This window comes from Ahaetulla prasina, chromosome 2, assembly GCF_028640845.1.
Source record: "Ahaetulla prasina isolate Xishuangbanna chromosome 2, ASM2864084v1, whole genome shotgun sequence".
Taxonomy (NCBI): Eukaryota; Metazoa; Chordata; class Lepidosauria; order Squamata; family Colubridae; genus Ahaetulla; species Ahaetulla prasina.
The window spans coordinates 128,008,478-128,030,426 of NC_080540.1; the positions used below are offsets into that span (position 1 = coordinate 128,008,478).

The following is a 21,949-nucleotide window of genomic DNA, read 5'->3' on the forward strand; positions in this document are numbered from 1 at the left end:
AATAGTACTTGATCAATTTGATGTTAATTAAGCTAATAATTTAGGGATGTGATGGCTCAATGGCTAAAACCTGTCGATCGAAAGGTTGGCAGTTCAGCTGTTCAGAATCCTAGTGCCTTGTAATGGGGTGAGCTCCCGTTACTTGTCCCAGCTTCTGCCAACCTAGCAGTTTGAAAGCATATAAAAAATGCAAGTAGAAAAATAGGGACCACCTTTGTTGGGAAGGTAACAGTGTTCCGTTCACCTTTGGCATTTGGTCGTGTCGGCCACGTGATCACAGAGACATCTTCAGACAGTGCTGGCTCTTCGGCTTTGAAACGGAGATGAGCACCGCCCCCTAGAGTCGGGAACAACTAGCACATATGTGCGAAGGGAACCTTTATCTTTACCTTAAGCTAAAAATTTAAATTAAAACAGGTTTAGTTTTTATCCTTCCAGCCCCCTTTTTGCTGTGGTTTCATTCCACTCTTCTGAATGCAACTCCTCAACCCCTCCCCCAAAGTGATATGCTCCTGTTCTGGCATGCAAATTATCAGATAATCTATGAGCTATCGGATCAGCTTGCTATCTATAGGAGCTTAGCAATCAAAAGAGACTCTAATTGCTGGTGCAGAGGAAGAACATGGAAAGCTTCTCTAAGCAGTTTCCAGAGCATCGAAACATGTTTTTCCTAAGCTTCCACCACTACCCACCCTTCTTTTTCTCTCCTGGGTCAAGGATGTCCCGCTAAATTATTTTTGTTCAATGTAATAGCAAACTGGCAAGCAAACAAGGAAAACTGGAGACAAATGGGCAGTGCAATTAGCTGTAACATGCCTTGGAATAGAATTTGGTTTATAATTGTAATTGCAATTGTTTGGAATCCTTGCTTATAAGCCTCAGGGAGTCTTAATCAAACATTATAACAAAGCAAATGGTTGACACAAATGGCTGTGTGCACTGAATTAATTTCCAAAGCAGAAGCTGGGAGTGGAGTGAATAATAAACTCTGTGTAGATGATGTCCATGACATGTAGAGCACAGATGCTCAGGTTTAAAAAATGTGGTGTACCTATTTTCCAAATACATCGTATCAATATGTGAACAAGAAAGTGTGGGAAGCGCCCCCCCCCAAGAGTAAAATATTTTGAGAAATATTTAAAAAGGTAAAATATTATATTTCCCTAAAGGAGAAATGGAGAAATATGTTTTTAGAGGCAGAAGACAGACTCAATCTTTCTTAATAGCTTTCAGCAGATATTTTGTTCCCATTAAGAAAGATTGGGCCAGCCTATTCACAAAACAAAAGAACTTCCCTGTTAGATATTGGCAACAGGTGTTTTCACTCTGGTCTGCTTTTCAAGCGGGAAAATAACTCAGATGTGATTGGCTAGCTCTCCTGACAGCTCCCTATAAAAGGGCTGGCTGTCAGAGAAGCTAGCTGCTGGATTGAACATAGCTGTGAATAAAAGAGCTGTTGTTGAAGCTTGTCTCCTGTCTCTCATCCATGAATTCAACACTGGCGATGAAGGTGGGATTCTGAGAGATACAGAGAATCAAGAAAAGAGCTGACAACAAGACAATCCAGCCCAGTGGCTAATAGTGAACAGTGGCCATTTTGCGTGCCAAATTCAAGCAGATCAAAGCGTGGCAAGCATCACAGCATTTCTCCTTCAGTACCATTTTTGTATAAATATAGGAATTACAAACACCATCTACTGTAGATATTGGCAGCTTTGAGAATTTTTATGTGGCTAACATCTTTCCCTTAATATTTGTATTCCCCGCCCCCCTCCATGGGTTTATTTTTCTTGCATTGCAATCCTATTAGTTCTTTGCTCCATTGCAGGAGAAAAAATAGAAGACTCCTCCAGACCTTGGAAGATACTGTGTCTCACTGAATTTAAGCCTGAATGTGGTTAGCCTGAATGTGGTTAGGGGTGCAAATTTGTGCAAATGGCCAGGGACTTTGCTTTGCTTTGTCATTACACTTTTCATCAGTGTTCTTAAGCTGCACTGGCTTTTCTCATCTTGAAATCTGCATTATATTTTTTTTGAAAAATGTAATAGTTTTGTTTTATCATTTTATATGATGAGACTAAATGATGTTTTTAATTAAAATCTGTTCCTTAGCATGACTGTATATGGTAGCTTTCCTAATGTGCATTAATAAATATGAAACTTCTGTATGATGAACTTGACCTCAAGACTATTTACCTTCAATGCAAATAAAGCTCAGAACACACTGAATGTACCTGCTGTATTTATATGAACCCAGCCCGTTTATGCATTTATTACTCAGTGTACAATATAAACGCAGGAAATACAACAAAATGTAAATATATAACAAAATATGCTTTGTTAATTAAATGGCAGTTCAAGAAATGTAAATATTGACTTTTTAAAAATACATTTTATAGAAAGTTATTTCCTTCCATAAAAGTAGAATGTGTTCCCTGGTTCTTTCTGTTTGTGTTTACTTTGAAAGAGTAAAGAGTTAGAATAGAATAGAGTAGAATAGAGTAGAATAGAATAGAATAGAATAGAATAGAATAGAATAGAATAGAATAGAATAGAATAGAATAATAGAGTTGAAAAGGACCTCAGAGGTCTTCTAGTTCAACCCCCTGCCCAGGCAGGAAACCCTACACCACTTGGGTGGGCCTACTCCTCAAAAAGGTGCATGGCATCATAGCATGTACAATAAAAATCCTATGCATATTTGGTAAAATTTGAAGCTGTACTCTTCTTCCTCTTCTTTCTCTTTCACATACTCACTTGGAGAGAATGAAAATGAAATTCAATGGTGAAAAAAGTAAGGTTCTACATTTAGGGGAAAAAAACAAAATGCACAGGTACCGTATATGTGGTACCTTGCTCAATAGCGGTGACTGTGAGAGGGATCTTGGAGACCTAGTGGATAATCATTTAAATATGAGCTAGCAGTGTGCAGCAGCTGAATTCTCGAATTAACCGAATTCCCCATATTTTATCTTACAATCAGAAAGGAGTCCATTGCTTACAATAGAAAAGAGGAGGGGAATTGGGCAGGTGCATCTTATTTAAGCAGCTTTGGGGGGAAATGCACCTCTTGCAACTTTGTAAAAGAGCCCTGTTCCTTTCACAATTCATTCATCTTAACTACACACATTTGTGAATTCAGAAAATATTTGCACCTACTTGTTTAATTTGTGGGAGTTTGCCTCCAAGAACAGTAATTCTAATAGGAGGAAGTAGTCTTCTCTATCTTTCTGGCAAATGAAGTGCAGAGATTCTGCATGGAGCTCCTGCCCTGCCCTGCCCTCCCTCCCTCCCTCCCTAGGCAGGTGATATCAGAGGAATAACCCTGCGGGATTAGGCAATCTGCACTACACCTGGGGCCAGGACAGGTAGAGATATCCTGAAAGTTCAGAATTACACTATGAGATTAAAGGGAAAGTTTCCCACATCATCCCATCTCTTTCTCCTAGGCTTTTTGTTCCTCATTCTGTCATATGCTGCTTACATTGGCTTTGTTGAAAAATATCCATACAGGTAAGAAGAAATTCAACTTCTCAAATGAAAATTATATACTGCTTGCTCTAATATGATCAGCTGGTCTTTGATTGGGTACTGAGATACACTATATGCTGTACTTATCTATATCTTCCTTTTTGTGGATATGGCAATACGTTCTCCAGGCAAGTATTTGTGACTGTCAAGTTATAAAATATCTTCCATTATTTAGCCATTATTCCCATAGTTTTGGGATGAGGTGAGGTTTTGTTTTGTTTTTTGCAAGATACATCTTTTCTGTTATCAGGATAGGTCCCAGCAATGTGACTAATTTTGCTCCGAAGGTTAAAAACCAACTTTTGCAATTCTTTCCCCAAATCTGTGCATAATTATAGATAAAACATCAATAAAAATAATGCTGCTCCCAGACGTATGCTTCAACCTCATCCTTGTCTCTTTCAGCCAATGGAAGTCCCTGAAAACCATGTTGTTTTGCCCATAGACTTGAGTGCAGGCATCTTCCAATCTTTAATATCACTGTGATCATTTTTAAGGGGATTTGGAAAGATTCAGTTCTTGCTTTGCTCTTCTATGTCCAACCTGAAATTTCTTTCACTGGGACAGAAATAAAAGCAAGGTGATTATGATTCTAGAGAAAGCAGAAATCTAAAAACTTATTAAAATGTGTAGATGTCTATGGTATACACATACCTACCAATTTGTATATGAATGATTAGGTCTAGAAACATAGCAGTGTCTGTTCTTTGCGTGCATTTGCATGTTTAATTGAAAAGTTTTCATCCATTTGTAACATATTCCTTAAACAATAGTGACAGGGTTGAATTTATGTAGCTTACCAGATTGCTGAGGTAAATAATGGTGTAAGTTTTATTTCAAAAAAGAATGGATAATGGAGTGCAACAAGTATAATTTTCTAAAAATATGTTCTGCAACGATGAAATGAAAGATCATTTAATTTTCCTAGACTGTTGGTACTGAACTCTTGTTACACCCCAATATTTTTTAAAAATAGTATTGGGTCACAAAACAAAAGATGCAGTTTTCTAACTATAAAAGTATAGCACTTTCGGGTGTGACTATTTTCACTCAGAAATTAGTAATGAGCATGAGTTTAACTCTTCTAAGTAATCACCTGGGGTTTGGTTCTTAGATAAAAAGCAGGAAAAACTTTTAATGTTCCTATTAGGTCAAGAATTATGAACCTGGGAGCAATTCTAGTCCTGCTTTAGCCATGAAAGCTGTCTGACTCTAGTCATTCTCTCTCTAGTAACCCATCTCGGAGGGTGCTTGTTGTGGGGAAAATAGGAGGAGGAAGTAGTGTTGGATATATTCACTGCCTGGAGTTATTTGTAGGAATAGGAAGAATAAGAATAGAATTTTTTGGCAAGTGTGATTGGACACAGAAGGAATTTGTCTTTGGTGCATAAGCTCTCAGTGTACATATAAGCAACAAAGTTATAAATCATAAGATACAACAACAAAGTAATAATCATAAGATATCAATAGGAGTAGGTAATAGAAAAGATGACAAGGATAATAGTAATGCAGCCCTACTACATGTTTAGATATCCTTAAGCATAAGACAGTGCTGTGGGAATTACAGTAGGCATTTAGCATAAGTCTTTTTTGTCTGGTTGTTTTGTACAGGATGCACTGTAGTGGCAACATGAGAGGAGAAGTTGAAACAGTTCATGTCCAGGATGTTAAATATTAAACAATTCTTTATTGGCCAAGTGTGATTGGACACACAAGGAATTTGTCTTTGGTGCATAGGCTCTCAGTGTACATAAAAAGATAAGATACATTTGTCAAGAATTATAAAGTACAACATTTAATGAAAGTCATAGGGTACAAATAATCAATTGAATCATACCAGGAAACAATATAAATTGTAAGGGTACAAACAATAAAGTTACATACTGTAAGTGGGAGGGGATGGGTAATAGAAATGATGTGAAGATTAATAGTAGTACAGACGTTGAATAGAATATAATTTTTTTATTGGTCAAGTGTGATTGGACACACAAGGAATTTGTCTTGGTGCATATGCTCTCAGTGTACATAAAAGAAAAGATACCTTCATCAGGGTACAACACTTGCAACACTTAATGATAGTCATAGGGAACAAATTTTCCACTTAATGATACAACACTTAATGATAGTCATAGGCTATAAACAAGTAATCAGGAAACAATATCAGTATAAATCATAAGTATACAAGCAACAAAGTTAGTCATAAGTGGAAGGAGATTGGTGATAGGAATGATGAGAAGGTTAATAGTGCAGATTTAGTAAATAGTTTGACAGTGTTGAGGGAGTTATTTGTTTAGCAGGGTGATAGTGTTTGGGAAAAAACTCTTCTTGTGTCTAGTTGTTCTGGTGTGCAGTGCTCTATAGCGTCGTTTTGAGGGTAGGAGTTGAAACAGTTTATGTCCAGGATATGAGGGGTCTGTAAATATTTTCACAGCCCTCTTTTTGACTCGTGCAGTATACAGGTCCTCACTGGAAGGCAGGTTGGTAGCAATTGTTTTTTCTGCAGTTCTAATTATCCTCTGAAGTCTGTGTCTGTCTTGTTGGGTTGCAAAACCAACCCAGACAGTTATAGAGGTGCAGATGACAGATTCAATAATTCCTCTGTAGAACTGTATCTGCAGCTCCTTGGGCAGTTTGAGCTTCCTGAGTTGGCACAGAAAGAACATTCTTTGTTGTGCTTTTCTGATGACGTTTTTGATGTTAGGTGTCCATTTTAGATATGATAGAACCTAGAAATTACACCTAGTGTAATATAGTTATAGAGATAGCAATAGAGATATTGCAACCCTCAGTAATGCCAGAAAATACAGGACTTAAAGTGTACAGAAAACCTTTTCCTCCTCCTCTTGGTTCTTCTTCCATTGTTGTAAGAAGACAACAAATATTTTAACCTTCACAGGAGGAAGAAGTGTTATTCATGCCTGTTATTTCTTGCAAAGTTGGACTGCAATATTTGCTATTTTACCTGACTGGCAGAGAGAATAAATTGTATGTTCCTTGAATCTATTTGTGTTGCTTATATGATGCTTCAAGATTTATTAAATGTCCTAGACGTGTTTATTGAAGTTTATTGAAGGCATGTCTATGTAACTGTGTGACTAGAAGCTTTTATATATCCTGTATCCTGTTTTTAAAAGTTGGCATCTTTTTAAGTTTGATGTTGGCTAATAATATGTCTAAGATTCTCTATTCATTTAGAAAGACTTTGTATGTGATCTAAATGTGTGCTCTTAAGGCATAAGAACAGTAGAATAATCTTCAGAGAGTGACGAAATAATACTTCTTTATAAATCAAAGTCATGTCTACAGTTTGATTATTATTTACAGCAGCGTTTCCCAACTTTGTCAACTTTAAGACATGTGGATTTCAACTCCCAGAATTCCCCACTCATCATGCTGGCTGGGGAATTTTGGAAGTTGAAGTCCACACGTTTTAAATTTGGCAAGGTTCGGAAACACTGTTCTAGAGTTTAGCCTCTAGAGCAGGGGTGAAATCTAATTTTTTTTTTGCTACCTGTTCTGTGGGCGTGGCTTGGTGGTCATGTGACTGGGTGGGCGTGGCCAACTTTTTTTTTAAACAAAAAGTTTTTATTTTCCATAATAATTTCAACAATTTGACCAGTGTACAGTACAGTCAATTATCCAACAATTAATCCTTCCCATAAATTATACTCACTCGGGCCTGCCCAGCCACCCCTCCCTTCCTTAATCCTTTCTATCCTTCTCTACCTTCTTCTACTTTCCCCATCTTCCTCCTCCTCACTTTCCTACTTCCTCTCCTCCTTCCCACTTCTCACTTCCACCCTTTCTAACCCTCTTACTTCCCCTCCTTCTTCTCCTCCTATCCCTTCTTCTCCCTCCCTTCTTTCCTACCTACCTACCTACTTTCTTCCTTCTCTCTACTTTTCTCTCCCTACCCTTTCCCTTCTGGAGTGGTTGCTGAGCAGCCCCGACTTTACACCATTCCAACTTATTTAATTCTTCAATTATTCCTGTACATTGGCAATCAATCAATTTGTAATCTTCCCCCTCCCCCCCTTTCCCCTCCCACCTCCCCCCCCCCGAGACTTCCCAGAACAGAATACAGGGTATAATATCTAACAAACATAATCTAAAATAAAACATAAAACATAATCCTCAATCAATTCACACCTTCACACACACTTTGGAGGTCCAGCCGCTCCGAATCTGACCGAACACTAGTGAGGTCATGTTTTCAGACCTACCTAGTGGCGATAAGAATGGCGAAACATAATTATTTTTCTGCTCTTATCGCATTGACAGATAATCGCCCAGCCACCCTGTTCAGGGTGACCCGCTCCCTGCTTATGCAGGAGGCTAGGGAGGACCCCTTGCAGGGGCATGCTGAGGATTTTGTACAGTATCTGTCCGATAAAATCGCTCGGATCCAGGACGGACTGGACACTGATTGGATAGATTCGGGTGGGATGGCGGGAACGGGTCTTGTGGATATTACCTGGGCTGAGTTTGATCCTGTGACTCCCGATGACATGGACAGGTTGTTGGGTAGGCTGAATCCCACCACATGTTTATTGGACCCGTGTCCCTCCTGGTTGGTACTGGCCACACGGGAGGTTACAGAGGCTGGCTCCTGGGAGTTACCAATGCTTGCTTGTTGGGGGGCATTTTCCCCACCGCCTTAAAAGAGGTGGTGGTGAGGCCCCTCCTCAAGAAGCCTTCCCTGGACCCAGCTGTATTGGCGAACTATCGTCCAGTCTCCAACCTTCGCTTTTTGGCGAAGGTTGTTGAGAGTGTGGTGGCATATCAGCTTCCCCAACACCTGGAGGAAAATGTCTATCTAGACCCGTTGTCGTGTCCCACTCCTCCGCTGACGGCCGGGTCAGGGAAATCCGAATCAGGCTTGCCTCTGCAGCTCTGCCCAAAGTCCTAGCAAAGTCCTCAGAGCAGGCAGGAGACCAGAAAGTGACTTCAGCAAGATAAGTTCGACTTTGCCTGACTCAGAGACTGCCAGAAAGCAGATCCTTTATATAGGCCATGGTGTGTGGCTCCATGACTCAGCATTCATTAAGGTCTGCCCCTCCCTTCCTTCTGTTGCCTCCGCCTATCCAGTCTTCTGATGCGAGGGTCACTCCAATCAGCAGCTGTTGGAAATAAACTTTCCTCAGGCTCACATGCTGTGGAGGAGGGGGAGGGGTCTAGCTGCTCCGTTTGCCTGGGCATGGAGCCAGGGCTGGGGCTGGGGGATGCTCCCTCCTCTGCAGCCTGCTTGGGCATGGAGCCAGGGCTGGGACCGGGAGGTGCCCCCTCCTCTTCAGCTTGTCTGGGCATGGAGCCAGGACTGGGGCCGGGAGACATACATTCCTCCGTGTTCGGGAGCAGATAAGAAGGCCCTGGCTGCTGTGAGAGCGGGCAAGACACAACACCCGTTCCAGTCCGGTTTCAGACCTGGATACAGCACGGAGACGGCTTCGGTCGCGTTGGTGGATGACCTCTGGAGGGCTCGGGACAGGGGATGTTCCTCTGTCCTGGTCCTTTTAGATCTCTCAGCTGCTTTTGATACCATCGACCATGGTATCCTGCTGCGGCGGTGGAGGGATTGGGGATGGGGGGCACCATTTATCGGTGGTTCTCCTCCTATCTCTCTGACTCTTCACAGACGGTGTTGGCGGGGGGCAGAGATCGATCTCAAGGTGCCTCACTTGTGGGGTGCCACAGGGGTCAGTTCTCTCGCCTCTCCTGTTCAACATCTACATGAAGCCGCTGGGTGAGGTTATCCGTGGTTTCGGGGTGGAATACCATCTATACGCTGATGATACTCAGCTGTACATTTCCACCCTGAACCACCCCAACGAAGCCATCGAGGTGATGGTCCGGTGTCTTGAAGTCGTGCCGGTCTGGATGGGGAGGAACAAGCTCCAGCTCAACCCCTCCAAGACAGAGTGGCTGTGGGTTCCGGCGTCCCGATACAGTCAGCTTACGCCTTCGCTGACTGTTGGGGGTGAAGTATTGACCCCCAGGGGGAGGGTGCGCAACTTGGGCGTTCTCCTGGACGATCGGCTCTCCATAGAGGAACATTTGACAGCCGTCGCCAGGGGAACATTTTATCAGGTTTGCCTGGTTTGCCAGTTGCGCCCCTTCCTTGACCGGGACTCCTTACACACGATCACTCATGCCCTCGTTACTTCCCGCCTGGACTATTGCAATGCTCTCTACATGGGGCTCCCCTTGAAGAGCACCAGGAGGCTCCAGCTAGTCCAGAATGTGGCTGCGCGGGTGATGGAGAGAGCTTCGTGTTGCTCCCATATAACACCTATCCTGCGCGGCCTGCACTGGCTTGCCGGTAGCCTTCCGGGTGCAATTCAAGGTGTTGGTTACCACCTTTAAAGCGCTCCATGGCTTAGGACCGGGTTATTTACGAGACCGCCTTTTGCCACCGATAGCCTCCCAACGACCTGTACGCTCCCAGAGTGGGCCTGCTCAGGATACCATCGACCAAACAATGTCGGTTGGCGGCCCCCAGGGGGAGAGCCTTCTCTGTGGCAGCACCGGCCCTTTGGGATGAGCTGCCTCTGGGGCTACGCCAACTCCCCGACCTCCGGACCTTCAAACGGTAACTGAAGATCTTATTATTTCATTGTGCAGGGCTAGCCTAAGTGTAATTTTTTAATTGTAATTTTAATATGGGTTTTATGTCGGTCTATGACCATTTTAATTGATTCGACCTACTAAATATTTGTTTTTAATTCTTTTTTAAATTTGTTATTTGTATTTTGTGTTTTAATATGGCTGTAAACCGTCCTGAGTCCTTCGGGAGAAGGGCGGTATAGAAATTAAATTATAAATAAAAATAAAATAAATAAATATCAATTCCCTTCTTTCTTAAACATACTAATACAAAACAAATCCTAACTTCACTCAAAAATTAATTGATATTTTTTAATCTGATACTTATTTTGAATATAATCAATCCACTGTCTCCATTCCAAAATATATTTTTCTTGTGTATAGTCTTTCAAATACGCAGAAATTTTTGCCATTTCTGCTAGATTTGATACTTTACTTGTCCATTCTCCAATTGTAGGTAAATCTTCTTTCTTCCAATATTGTGCAATCAATAGTCTCACAGCAGTTATTAAGTTCAAAATCAATTTAGTCTCTATAACTGTACAGTCTGAAATTATTCTTAATAAGAAGAACTGTGGAGTAAACTTAATCTTCTTTTTCAAAATGTTCTGCATAATCCACCATATTTTAATCCAAAAAGCTTTAACTTTTTTACAGGTCCACCATATATGATAATAAGTAGCATCCTCACAATCACATCTCCAACATTTTGCTTTCACATTTGGATACATACACGACAGTTTTTTCAGATCTAAATGCCACATATAAAACATTTTATAAAAATTTTCTCTTAGGTTTTGTGCTTGTGTAAATTCCTCACCCAATTTTCCCCCCATGTTTCTAACATTATAGGTTGTTGAAAATTTTGTGCCCATCTTACCATACAATCTTTAACCAACTCTGTTTCTGAATCAATTTCTACCAATACATTATATAATCTCTTAATATGCTGTTGGCCTTGATCTTTTATTTGTTTTACCAAGTTATCATCACTTTGCCTAATACCAATTTTCTGATCTATTTTCCATCTAGTTTGCAATTGTTCGTACTGAAACCACGTATAATTCCTCCCTTCGTCCCTCAATTTATCCCTAGATTTTAGCTGTAATTCCCCCTTTTCTATAATCAAAAGTTCTTTATAGGTAATTACCTCACTTCTTGAAGTATATTTATATTCTCTATCATATGTCTGGGGATTGCCCATATTGGTATCTTACCATCTAGCTTATATTGATATTTTTTCCAAACCCTCAACAAAGCACTTCTAACTATATTATTCTTAAATGTCTTATCAATTTTCTTATCATATAGTACATATGTGCCAACCATATAACAAACCATAACCTTCTATATTCAAAACCCTTTCCTCTGTTAAATTAATTCAATCCGAAATTAAGGATAAGGCGACTGCTTCATAATACAATTTCAAATTAGGCATTTTTAAACCCCCTCTTTCCCTAATATCTTGCATTATTTTTAACTTTATTCTTGGTTTTTTACCCTTCCATACAAAATTACTAATCCCTTTTTGCCATTCCTGTAAATTTGCATCTTTCTTCAATATTGGTATCATTTGAAACAAAAATAAAAATCTAGGCAAAACATTCATTTTTATAGCTGCTACTCTTCCCAACAGTGATAATTGTAACTTCTTCCAATTCTCCATTTCTTTAATTACTTTCTGCCACAATACCTCATAATTATTTTTATATAATTTCACATTCGATACTGTAATATATACTCCTAAATATTTAACCTTTTTAACTACTTCATATCCAGTTATTCTTTCTAGTTCTTCTTTTTGTTGAATATTCATGTTTTTAATTATCATTTTTGTCTTCTGTTGATTCACTTTAAACCCAGATACCTTACCGTACTGATCAATTGTCTCCTTTAAATATATAGCTGAATATGTTGGTTGAGATAAAGTAACAACCAGGTCATCTGCAAACGCTCTTAATTTATAATCTTGATTTTTAATTCTAATTCCTTTTATTCAATCTAAACCACGTATATTGCTCAATAACATTTCCAAAGTTAAAATAAATAATAATGGTGACAAAGGACATCCTTGTCTAGTCCCTTTCTCAATCTTAAAAGATTCTGTTAATCCTCCATTTACTATTATTTGTGCTGTTTGCTTCCGATATATAGCCTTAATTGCTTGAATAAAATGATCCCCATTTTTTCTATTACTTTAAATAAGAACTGCCAGTCCAATCTGTTGAAAGCTTTTTCCGCATCCAAAAAAAAGTGTGCTACTGAGACCTGGCTGTTTCTTTCCAAATACTCAAGTAGATTTACAATTTGTCTCATGTTATATCTCATCTGCCTCCCCTTGATAAATCCTGATTGATCATTGTGTATTATTTGAGTCATCAATGGCATCAATCTATTCACTAATATCTTAGCAAATATCTTGTAATCAGTATTTAAAAGCGATATTGGCCTATAATTCTCTGGTTTAGTGCCATCTTGGTCTTCTTTGGGTATTAATGAAATAAAAGCTGTCCTCCATGAGGGAGGAACTTCCCCTCCCATTTGAATTCTATTGAATAACTCCTTAAGTGGTTCAATCATCTCATTTTGTAAATTTTTATAATAAATAGTTGTTAGGCCATCTGTACCTGGTACTTTATTCGCTTTAAGCTGCTTAATTGCAAACAATATTTCCTCTGAAGTGATTAGTTGGTTCAACTCTTCCCTTTGATCTACTGTAATTTCAAAAATACCTTGGTCTTGTAAATACCTATCTATATCTTTATCATTAATCACATCTCTAGCATATAACTTGGTATAAAATTCTAAAAAAACTTTTTAAATCAAATTTTGCTGATATACTTCCTTACCTCTATGTTCTATTTTATCAATTGTACATTGCTTCTGTTTCTTTCTTAATAAATATGCTAACCACCGTCCAGGCTTATTAGCATTATTAAACAAATTGTGCTTTGTCTATTGTAAATTAGTTGCCACTTGATCTGCCATCATCATATTAAACTGACCTCTTAATATATTTATTGACTCTTTTATTTTTTTATCTCCTGGATTACATATCAATAACTGCTCTTTCATTTTAATTTCCTCTTCTAATTCTTTCTCTTTTTCTGCAATCTATTTCTATATTTAGTATTCATATGCAATAAAATTCCCCTCATATAAGTCTTACTTGCATCCCAAACTATCTTTATAGGTGTCCCCTTATTCATATTCAAAGAAAAAAATTCCTTCACTTGAATTTTACATTCATTTACATTTGAATGAAAAAGACTAAAATTTGTTCCAGAACTTTGTCTGATCATAGCCCGGTTTGGATTGAACTTGATCGAGAAAAGGAGGCCAGGAGGTCGTGGAGGATGAATGAGAATTTGTTTAAATATGAACAAAAGGTGGGCGTGGCCTACTTGACGTCACCCACGTCACCCACTCTTTGAGTCAGGAGCTGCACATTCTGACACAGAAGCACATTCTGTCTTTCACAGAATGTCACAGAAGCCAGGAGCTGCACAAAAACACATTCTGCCTTTCTGAAGCCCCCAACGTTAGTGAGTTTCCCTCTGGCTTGACTGCCCAAGTGAACCTCAGAGCCTTCTCTTGCCCTGCTCTTCATCCTGGTAGGCCACGCAATCCCCTCCCCGCCAATCCTCCATACAAACCACCCACCCCGTTTCTGCAAAGGCAGAGCCTCCTCCTTGCAGGGGGATCCAAAGAGGGGAAGGGGATGCTGCAGAAAAGCTGCCTTCCACCCAGGCCTCCTCCTGCAGCCAAAGGTGCCCAGCCGTGCATGCCCTTTTCTCAAATGGGCTGTGCATGGGCACTTAGAGAGAGAGCGAATAAGAAAGCTCTCCAATCTCTGTTTTTGTGTGTGTGTGTGAGGGAGAGAGGGAGCAATCTGAAGTCGAGGCACCCAAACTTCTGGCAGCGGTGGGAGCGGCTTCTGAGCGGCCCTGAGTCAGCCAGCTCCACCTGACTTACTCCTTGAGTCTCGCCTTTCTCCTCACCCCGCCACACCCCACTCAAGCAGCAGCTTCCTTGCTCAGCCCCAACAAGCTATGCATCCATGGTGCCCATACCAGCATCCCGAGAGAAGCAGAGAAGATCATCACTTGCAAGCAGACAAGCAGAGGTAGCAAGTGTGTGCCATGCCGTGGGAAAAATGAGAGCCCTGTTGTCTCGTAGAGCCTGCTGCTGCTTGAATGGGATGGTGGGGGGCGAGGAGAATGGCGAGACTCAGGGACTCAGGGACTCAATTCAGTGTTGCTCAGAAGCCCCCTCCCCCCGCCACTGCCAGAAGTTTGGGTGCCTCGGCTTCAGATCACTTGCTCCCTTCCTCCCTCCCTCACACACACATACAAAAACAGATGTTGGAGAGCTCACTTGCTCACTCGCTCTCCAAGCACCCCATGCAAGCCCATTTGAGGAAAGGCACGCACGGCTAGACGCGTTTGGTTGCAGGAAGAGGCACAGCGCAATGGGGTTGTTTTGTTCGCCACAGTGGTGCTTTGGGAAGGCAGGTGGACATATTCATTATAGTTTTCAGCTGCAGATGTCTGTCTCTCTCGGGATGCTAGTGCGGGCACCATGGGTACATAGCTTGTTGGGGCTGAGCAGGGAAGCCGCTGCTTGAGTGGGGGGGGGATGAGTCCTGCCATGCTTACCTGCCTTCCATGCTGCCTTCCTGGCACCCCGGTGGCCAGCTTGTGAAGGCAGGCAAGTGGAAGCCCACATGGAAGGCAGGCAAGCATGGCAGGGCTTCAGGAAAGGGAGTAAGCTCCTAGCTTCTTCCCTGCAGCCCTGCCATGCTTGCCTGCCTTCCACGTGGGCTTCTGCTTGCCTGCCTTCGCAAGCTGGCCACCAGGACGCCAGGAAGCCAGCGTGGAAGGCAGGCAAGCATGGCAGGATTGTGGGCCGTGGACTGGTTCGGGGGTGTGGCCAGCCAGCCATTGCTCCCAGTTCGGCGAACCAGCCCCAATCTCCTCTACCTATTCGCCCAAGCCAGTCCAAACCGGGATCATTTCACCCCTGCTCTAGAGAATTTGCCACAAAATACAAAGGAAATGCTCTGGGATCAAAGTAGCATTTCCACCATTGCTAAAGTATTTTGGCATGAAAATAGCACTCACTCTAATATTAATCTTGGGGTTAATGCCCAAGAAGAACTGAAAACAAAAGAAAGCAATAATATTGCTTTCAGAATACTTTTCTTTTAGGAAACAATGGGATAGCATTTCTGAACTCAGAAGCAAATTGCCAAGAAAAGTAAAACTGAAGCTGTGGTCCCAGCAGTCAGCTTCCATCCATTTCTTGCAGATGTAGGAGGAAAACATCACATGAAAATTTCCTCGGTGTTGCATATTTTGGGTTCTATAAACCTACTTGTAAATTCACTACCCTTCTGTTCGGTGAAAGCTAAAGCTACCACAAATGGATTTTTCTGTCCCATAGCATTAGATTCTTGTATTATCAAGGCAGTTTTCCTGCAGCAAAGCAATGGAGGTAAAAAAAAATCATGGTAAGCTGGCACAGGATTGTGAGTCAGAGAGAGGCCAACAATTCTCACAGAAATCATTTTTTAAAAGGCTGGCACCTCAGCAGTGTATTTCCATTGTACTTCCATGAATGATAAATGGGTATATTATCAGAACCTTGTTTTTCAAAACCATGATAAGTTGATGCATATAAACACTGTTTGTTGTAGACTGGATTTTATTTGACTTCATATCAATATGTCAATCATTGCAGACTATTTTCCACCAAGATCTGGTTTTGTCCCTTTGCCTACCTAATAAATAGTTTCAAATGTAATTTATGAGCTGCAATGGCAACCCTAGATAATTATAAAAGAAGGAAAAACTGCTTTTATAAATCACAGCCATCCACTAGACAGTATCAGTACACTGGAGATTTATTTTTTTTGCCTTTTGTTAATTTACTGCATTATATTTAAATATATTTATATAAATGTATCTGGAGAGGTGGACTGATTATGTTTTCCTACCATGCGAGATACGAGATGTACCAAATTGATAGTTGCTATGAAATTTAATAAAAAGAAGGACTAGGGGAGACATGATAGCAATGTTCCAGTATCTCAGGGGTTGCCACAAAGAAGAGGGAGTCGGGCTGTTCTCCAAAGCACCTGAGGGTAGAACAAGAAGCAATGGGTGGAAACTAATCAAGGAAAGAAGCAACTTAGAACTAAGGAGAAATTTCTTGACAGTTAGAACAATTAATAAGTGGAACAACTTGCCTGCAGAAGTTGTAAATGCTCCAACACTGGAAATTTTTAAGAAAATGTTGGATAACCATCTCTCTGAGATGGTGTAGGGTTTCCTGCCTGGGCAGGGGGTTGGACTAGAAGGCCTCCAAGGTCCCTAACAACTCTGTTGTTGTTATTGTTATTATTATAAATATAAGTTTTGTTTCTCTTTTACACTTTTAAAATTAAATGAAATTTAATTAAATAAAAAGTTAGGAATTTATGAAAATCAATTGAAAATACAGTCTATAAATATGGTAGAGAACCCCAAAAAGATAGTTATTATAGCAATAGCACTTAGACCTACCGGTATTTACAGCTTCACAGGGCTTTATAGCTCTCTCTAAGCAGTTTAACTCTGGTGCTGGAGAAGACTCCTGCGAGTCCCTTGGACTGTAAGACGAACAAACAAGTCAGTTCTAGAGGAGATCAACCCTGACTGCTCTTTAGAAGGCCAGATCCTGAAGATGAAACTGAAATACTTTGGCCACCTAATGAGAAAGAAGGACTCACTGGAGAAGAGCCTAATGCTGGGAAAGATTGAGGGCAAAAGAAGAAGGGGACGACAGAGAACGAGGTGGCTGGATGGAGTCACTGAAGCAGTAGGCATGAGTTTAAATGGACTCCAGAGGATGGTAGAGGACAGGAAGGCCTGGAGGAATGTTGTCCATTCGGTCGGACACGACTTCCCGACTAACAACAACAAAGCAGTTTACAGAGTCAGCATATTGCCCCCAATTAGTGTCCTAATTATCAAACTTTTTGGTATACTCTTCACTTTTGCAGCCTAAAGCCAAGTACAAAATGCAGTATTGAGTGGTGTTGTGAACCCTTTGAGATTGGTCACGTCAAGAAACAGGCACTGCAGGGGTTCTAAGAATGTTCATTGCTGTTTGTGATTAATTATATTTATTATTTATTTATTGAATTTATATTGCCCATGGCGACTTAAGGCGGCTTACAGAATATAAAACCACATTTAAAACAATAAAAACTAACAAAAAGAATCAAATAAATTAATATAGTACAATATAACAAAATCACCTCCCACCTCCCACTCACCCCGCCCCGGCGAAAACAAGATCACGTGAGCCATTTAGTAGGCTCCAACTGGGTTCCCCAGGCCTGCTGGCAGAACCAGGTCTTCAGCACCTCTGGAAGAATATTAGAGTGGGAGCCATTCTAATCTCTGGGGGAATGATGTTCCAGAGAGACAAAGCCACCACGGAGAAGGCCCTTCTTCTGGGTCCCACCAGGAATATCTCCCTCTGGGATGAGACCCACAATATTCCATCTCCCCACTCTGATGGGTCAGGTAGAGGTGACCGGCAAGAGACTGTCCCTCAGATAACCTGGTCCCAAGCCATCAACATGCTGTCATTATGTTATGGACTTAGTGACCACATAGGTAGTTTTTCTCTCTGATGGTCTGTTCCTGACTCGGTCCTTCAAACCTTCCAGTGGTACATTCACCATCACTGTAACTGAATCAATCCACCTTGTTGCTGATAATCCTATCTTGCCCAGCATTTACAGCCTTCTCCAGAGAGCTAGGTCTTGGTGTAACATGTTCAAAGCAGGACAATTGCTCTTATTGTAGGACAGTAGAATAATAAGATATTGAAAGCCTCTCCATATTGCTTTCTCCCCATCCTATACTAAAATCAAGGTTAGGTTATTTTGTGAGGCGTTTTTTCCTCCTCACACTTCCCTCTTTATGTGTAATCTGTGTACTAAATTCTCCCGTAACTGCTTGTTCATATCTTCCATCTCCCCAAGGTGAGTTCTCAATTCCTTTACAGGTCTAGCCTCCTGATTAGAAAAGAAAGAATCTTATGGAAGGGAAGGAATCTTAGAAAGCCATTCCTTGCCACAATCAGTTTGGATTGCAAAGCATTTCCAATGAACAGAAAGTGTAGTCCGATTTTCTTCATTGTTATCCTTATTCATCTGGTTTGTAAATGCTTTCAACAAATTACTAATTCTGACTGAGTGTGAATTGGTGTGTTCCATAACTGGGCTTTGGGCTGATAGCCATGTACTGGCCCTAGTTCCTTCTGCTGTGGTGAGAGAAATGGGAACCTGTCCAGCAGTAGATGTGCAGTATAAAGTCAATCTGGCAGATATACACAACAATATTCCTCCCCGGTGCAATCCATCTTAAATAAGTCCTATGCCATATTTTAAGAGAGACAGTTAGGTCTGATTATTATCAAGTCTAGAGGGCAAGGTTAATAAGGCAATCCAAATGCTTATAGTTGAAGAAACGGTCAGAATAAGAATGAAGAAAAGCTTTTGTAGTCCTCTTCTTGTCTCATCTTTATTATCATATATGTGTGTGTGTGTGTGTGTGTGTGTGTGTATATATATATATATATATATATATATATATATATATATATATATATATATATATATATACACACACACACACACACACACACACATATACACACACACACAGAGAGAGAGAGAGAGAGAGAGACGGAGAAGAGAGGCTTCATAGGGAAACTAAACCCTTCCTAATTAGAATGCAGTATTGCAGGCTGACTCTGCCTACTGCCTGGTGTTCAATCCTGACTGGCTCAAGGTTGATCCAGCCATTCCAGCCTTCCTAAGTCAGTAAGATGAGGCCCCAGATTGTTGGGGGTAATATGCTGACATTGTAAACTGTCATAGACTACTGTAAAGCACTGTGGAGCAGCATAAAAGTTTAGTGACTATTACTTATATAGCTGCCATGTACCAAGGCTGAGGTATGTGGGAATGATCAGGAGGAAGAGCAGCAGCCTACAGGATGGTCTGATAAATGAAATCCAAGTCTGAAGAAAGAGTGGAAAAGACATCTCAGAAGGGATCCTCCTTAGTTTTGAGGAGAGTAAAAGTAAGGGAGGAGAGAGGTACTTTCAGACTTGCAAGATTCTGTTAATGGAACCTTAAATAAAGATAGAGTAAATAGTCAATGTTGATGTTTTTTGTCTGGATTGCCTCCAAGGGCTGACAGTTGGGTATTTATTTCCTTATTGTGGGGCCATGTTTAGTCTTATGCAACATGTTGAGGTAGGTACAAGTACTCAAAATATGAGCATGGCCAGGAAAGAAGTTGGTGAAGTCAGAACAAAAGATGGGAGAACAATTAATATTTAATCAATAAATACCAAGATATTCTGCCTCTGAAGGAGATACCCAAGTGCTTCCAAGCGACCTAAAAAGAGAATGTAAAATTTATCCGCCAAGATAGTTTGCTTTATATGCTATATATATCACTCATCAGTATTTTTTCTTAAATAATTTTTCTTGAATTAACTAGGTAATAAAATATAACTATAGCAATTTGTAATCAGGTGCAGCATTTAAAAAGATAAAAAGGGATGGTTTAAAAGGCAAACATTTCAGAATAGGAAGTCTGCACTCCAGGTGGGTTCAGGAGATTTACTTAGGTTTTTGATTTTTTATCATATGCAGGCACCCAAGTTCTAAATGTCATGGATATGGACTACTTTAAATATATATTTTTAAAGTAAAAATAAGTAAAAAAAGTAAAAATAAATATATATATTTTGAATGCAATTATCTTTTTAACTGCATTTCAGCCATTTGTTTAATTTTCAATATGCCAAAATGGTGCCTCTGTTTGATATCCAAAACGATGTTCAAGAAGTTGTAGCTACCAGTCCAAAGACATTAGAGCTTCCAGATACAAGTGTGGGACCAGGCAGTTCTTCACTGCAGAAAGATCCTGTGAAGAGACCGGCAAACTACAATGCCCATGAGAGGCATGCATCAGCATCACTTCAAAAGCAAACCAGGAGTAGGCTTCTCATAGTGGAAACCAGTCAAAAATCAGCCGAGAAGAAAGAAACGCCTTCGTTAAACAAAACTCAAGTCAAAGAGAATAAGGAGATACCAGCAGCAAGCCAAAACCATGCCGAAACTTTGGTTGAAATACGATCATTTAATAAAGATGGGAAGGATAATTCACCAGCCTCCAACAAAAAGGATGAAACAAATAAAGGTATAGCACCAGGAAATGAAGAAAAGGAGAAAGCAAAGGATAAACAGGTGACACCAGTACTCCCAAGAAAGCTGACTGCAGGAAAAGCAGCCAAACAACAAGAGTTTCTTGGTAAAAATGCCACACTGCCCTCTAGAGCAAATCAAACTCACCTGAGAGAGCAATCCAACAAAACAAACCTAATTAAAGAACACTCTGCCAAGGCATCAATATCTGACGTTCAACGAGTCACACATCCAGCTCCTTTAGCAACAACCCCTAAAAGATTAAAAGCAGCTGACTTTAAATCTGAGCCCCATTGGGAGTTTGATGACATTTACCTGTTGGATAATTCAACGCCACCGTCGGTAAGTACCATAGCGCAATCTTACCATAAATTTCCTAAAAAACACGTGTGCTTGCTGCAACACACACACACATATTAATAGTTATATTCTGTGATATAATCAAACAAGGGGTGGTTTTATTGTGTTGTATGATGCTTCCTTTTCTCTTTACTTAATGGCAGTTAATTTTTCTTGGAAACCATATATTATGAAGGCCCATCCTGGGCTGCAGTATCTGCTTAACTTCACTTCTGGCAGAACTCAGTGAAAATAAGTATCGTCCTTGCCTGCATGGTTCTTCCAACTTTCAGACAGTTTTGGAATTGAACTCTCCAACCACATAATCCTAATTTATTTATTTTTATTTACTTATCAAATTTAGGCACAATCTAGCTATCATCTAGCTAGATCAAATTTAGGCACCGTCTAGTTATCTAAGTGACTATAGATAGACCTTACATAGGACCTTATGGAATGAGAGAAGAGCAATATTTCTTAAAGATATGTGGCAACAGTCTCCATAGAAGATGATTTTGAAGACTAGTTCATGTTGTGATTGTGCTGTTGTACCACGTTGGAGAGAACTAGAAATTCAGTGATTTTTCATCTACAGACATGAATATTAAGTATTCTAATCTAGCATCTGCGTTAGGATTCCTTACACACATTTGGGGATTTACACTATTAATGTTTCACTGATTCTTGTTGATGCCTAACCAAGAATGTTTCCAGACAGATGGTTTCTAGTAGAGGTAGTCCTCGACTTATGATCTCAATTGAGCTCATCATTTCTGTTGTTAAGCAAAATATTTGTTAAATGAGTTTTGCTTCATTTTACGGCCTTTCTTGCCACAAATGTTAAGTGAATAACTGAAGTTGTAATTAGTAAGGCAGTTGTTAAATGAATCTTGTTTTCCCATTGACTTTGCTTGTCAGAAGTTTGCAAAAGGGGAATCACATGACACTGGGACACTGCAACTATCATAAATATGAATTAGTTGCCAAAAGTCTGAATTTTGATCATGTGACCATGGGGATGCTGCAACAGTCATAAGTGTGAAAAACAGTCATAAATCAGTGCTACTGTAACTTTGAATGGTCACTAAATGAACTGTTGTAAGAACATGACTACCTATATTACTAGTCTCAAGGAATTTTGCTACTTTTAACAGATACATTTTTGGTAAGAGAAGAGTAGGAAAATATTAAGAACAT

At 40.2% G+C, this 21,949-nt stretch overlaps 1 protein-coding gene across 1 annotated transcript in view; it reads left to right on the top strand.

The window, feature by feature from the left end:
• Positions 1–3,353: 3,353 nt before the first annotated feature.
• The window catches only part of ST6GALNAC1 (ST6 N-acetylgalactosaminide alpha-2,6-sialyltransferase 1), a 42,955-nt gene continuing 24,359 nt past the window's right edge, over positions 3,354–21,949 (top strand). Inside the window, exons 1-2 of the mRNA XM_058170205.1 lie at positions 3,354–3,513; positions 19,987–20,755. Of these exons, the coding sequence (XP_058026188.1) occupies positions 3,401–3,513; positions 19,987–20,755 (882 nt within the window). The 5' untranslated portion in view covers positions 3,354–3,400. The remainder of the gene's footprint in view (positions 3,514–19,986; positions 20,756–21,949) is intronic.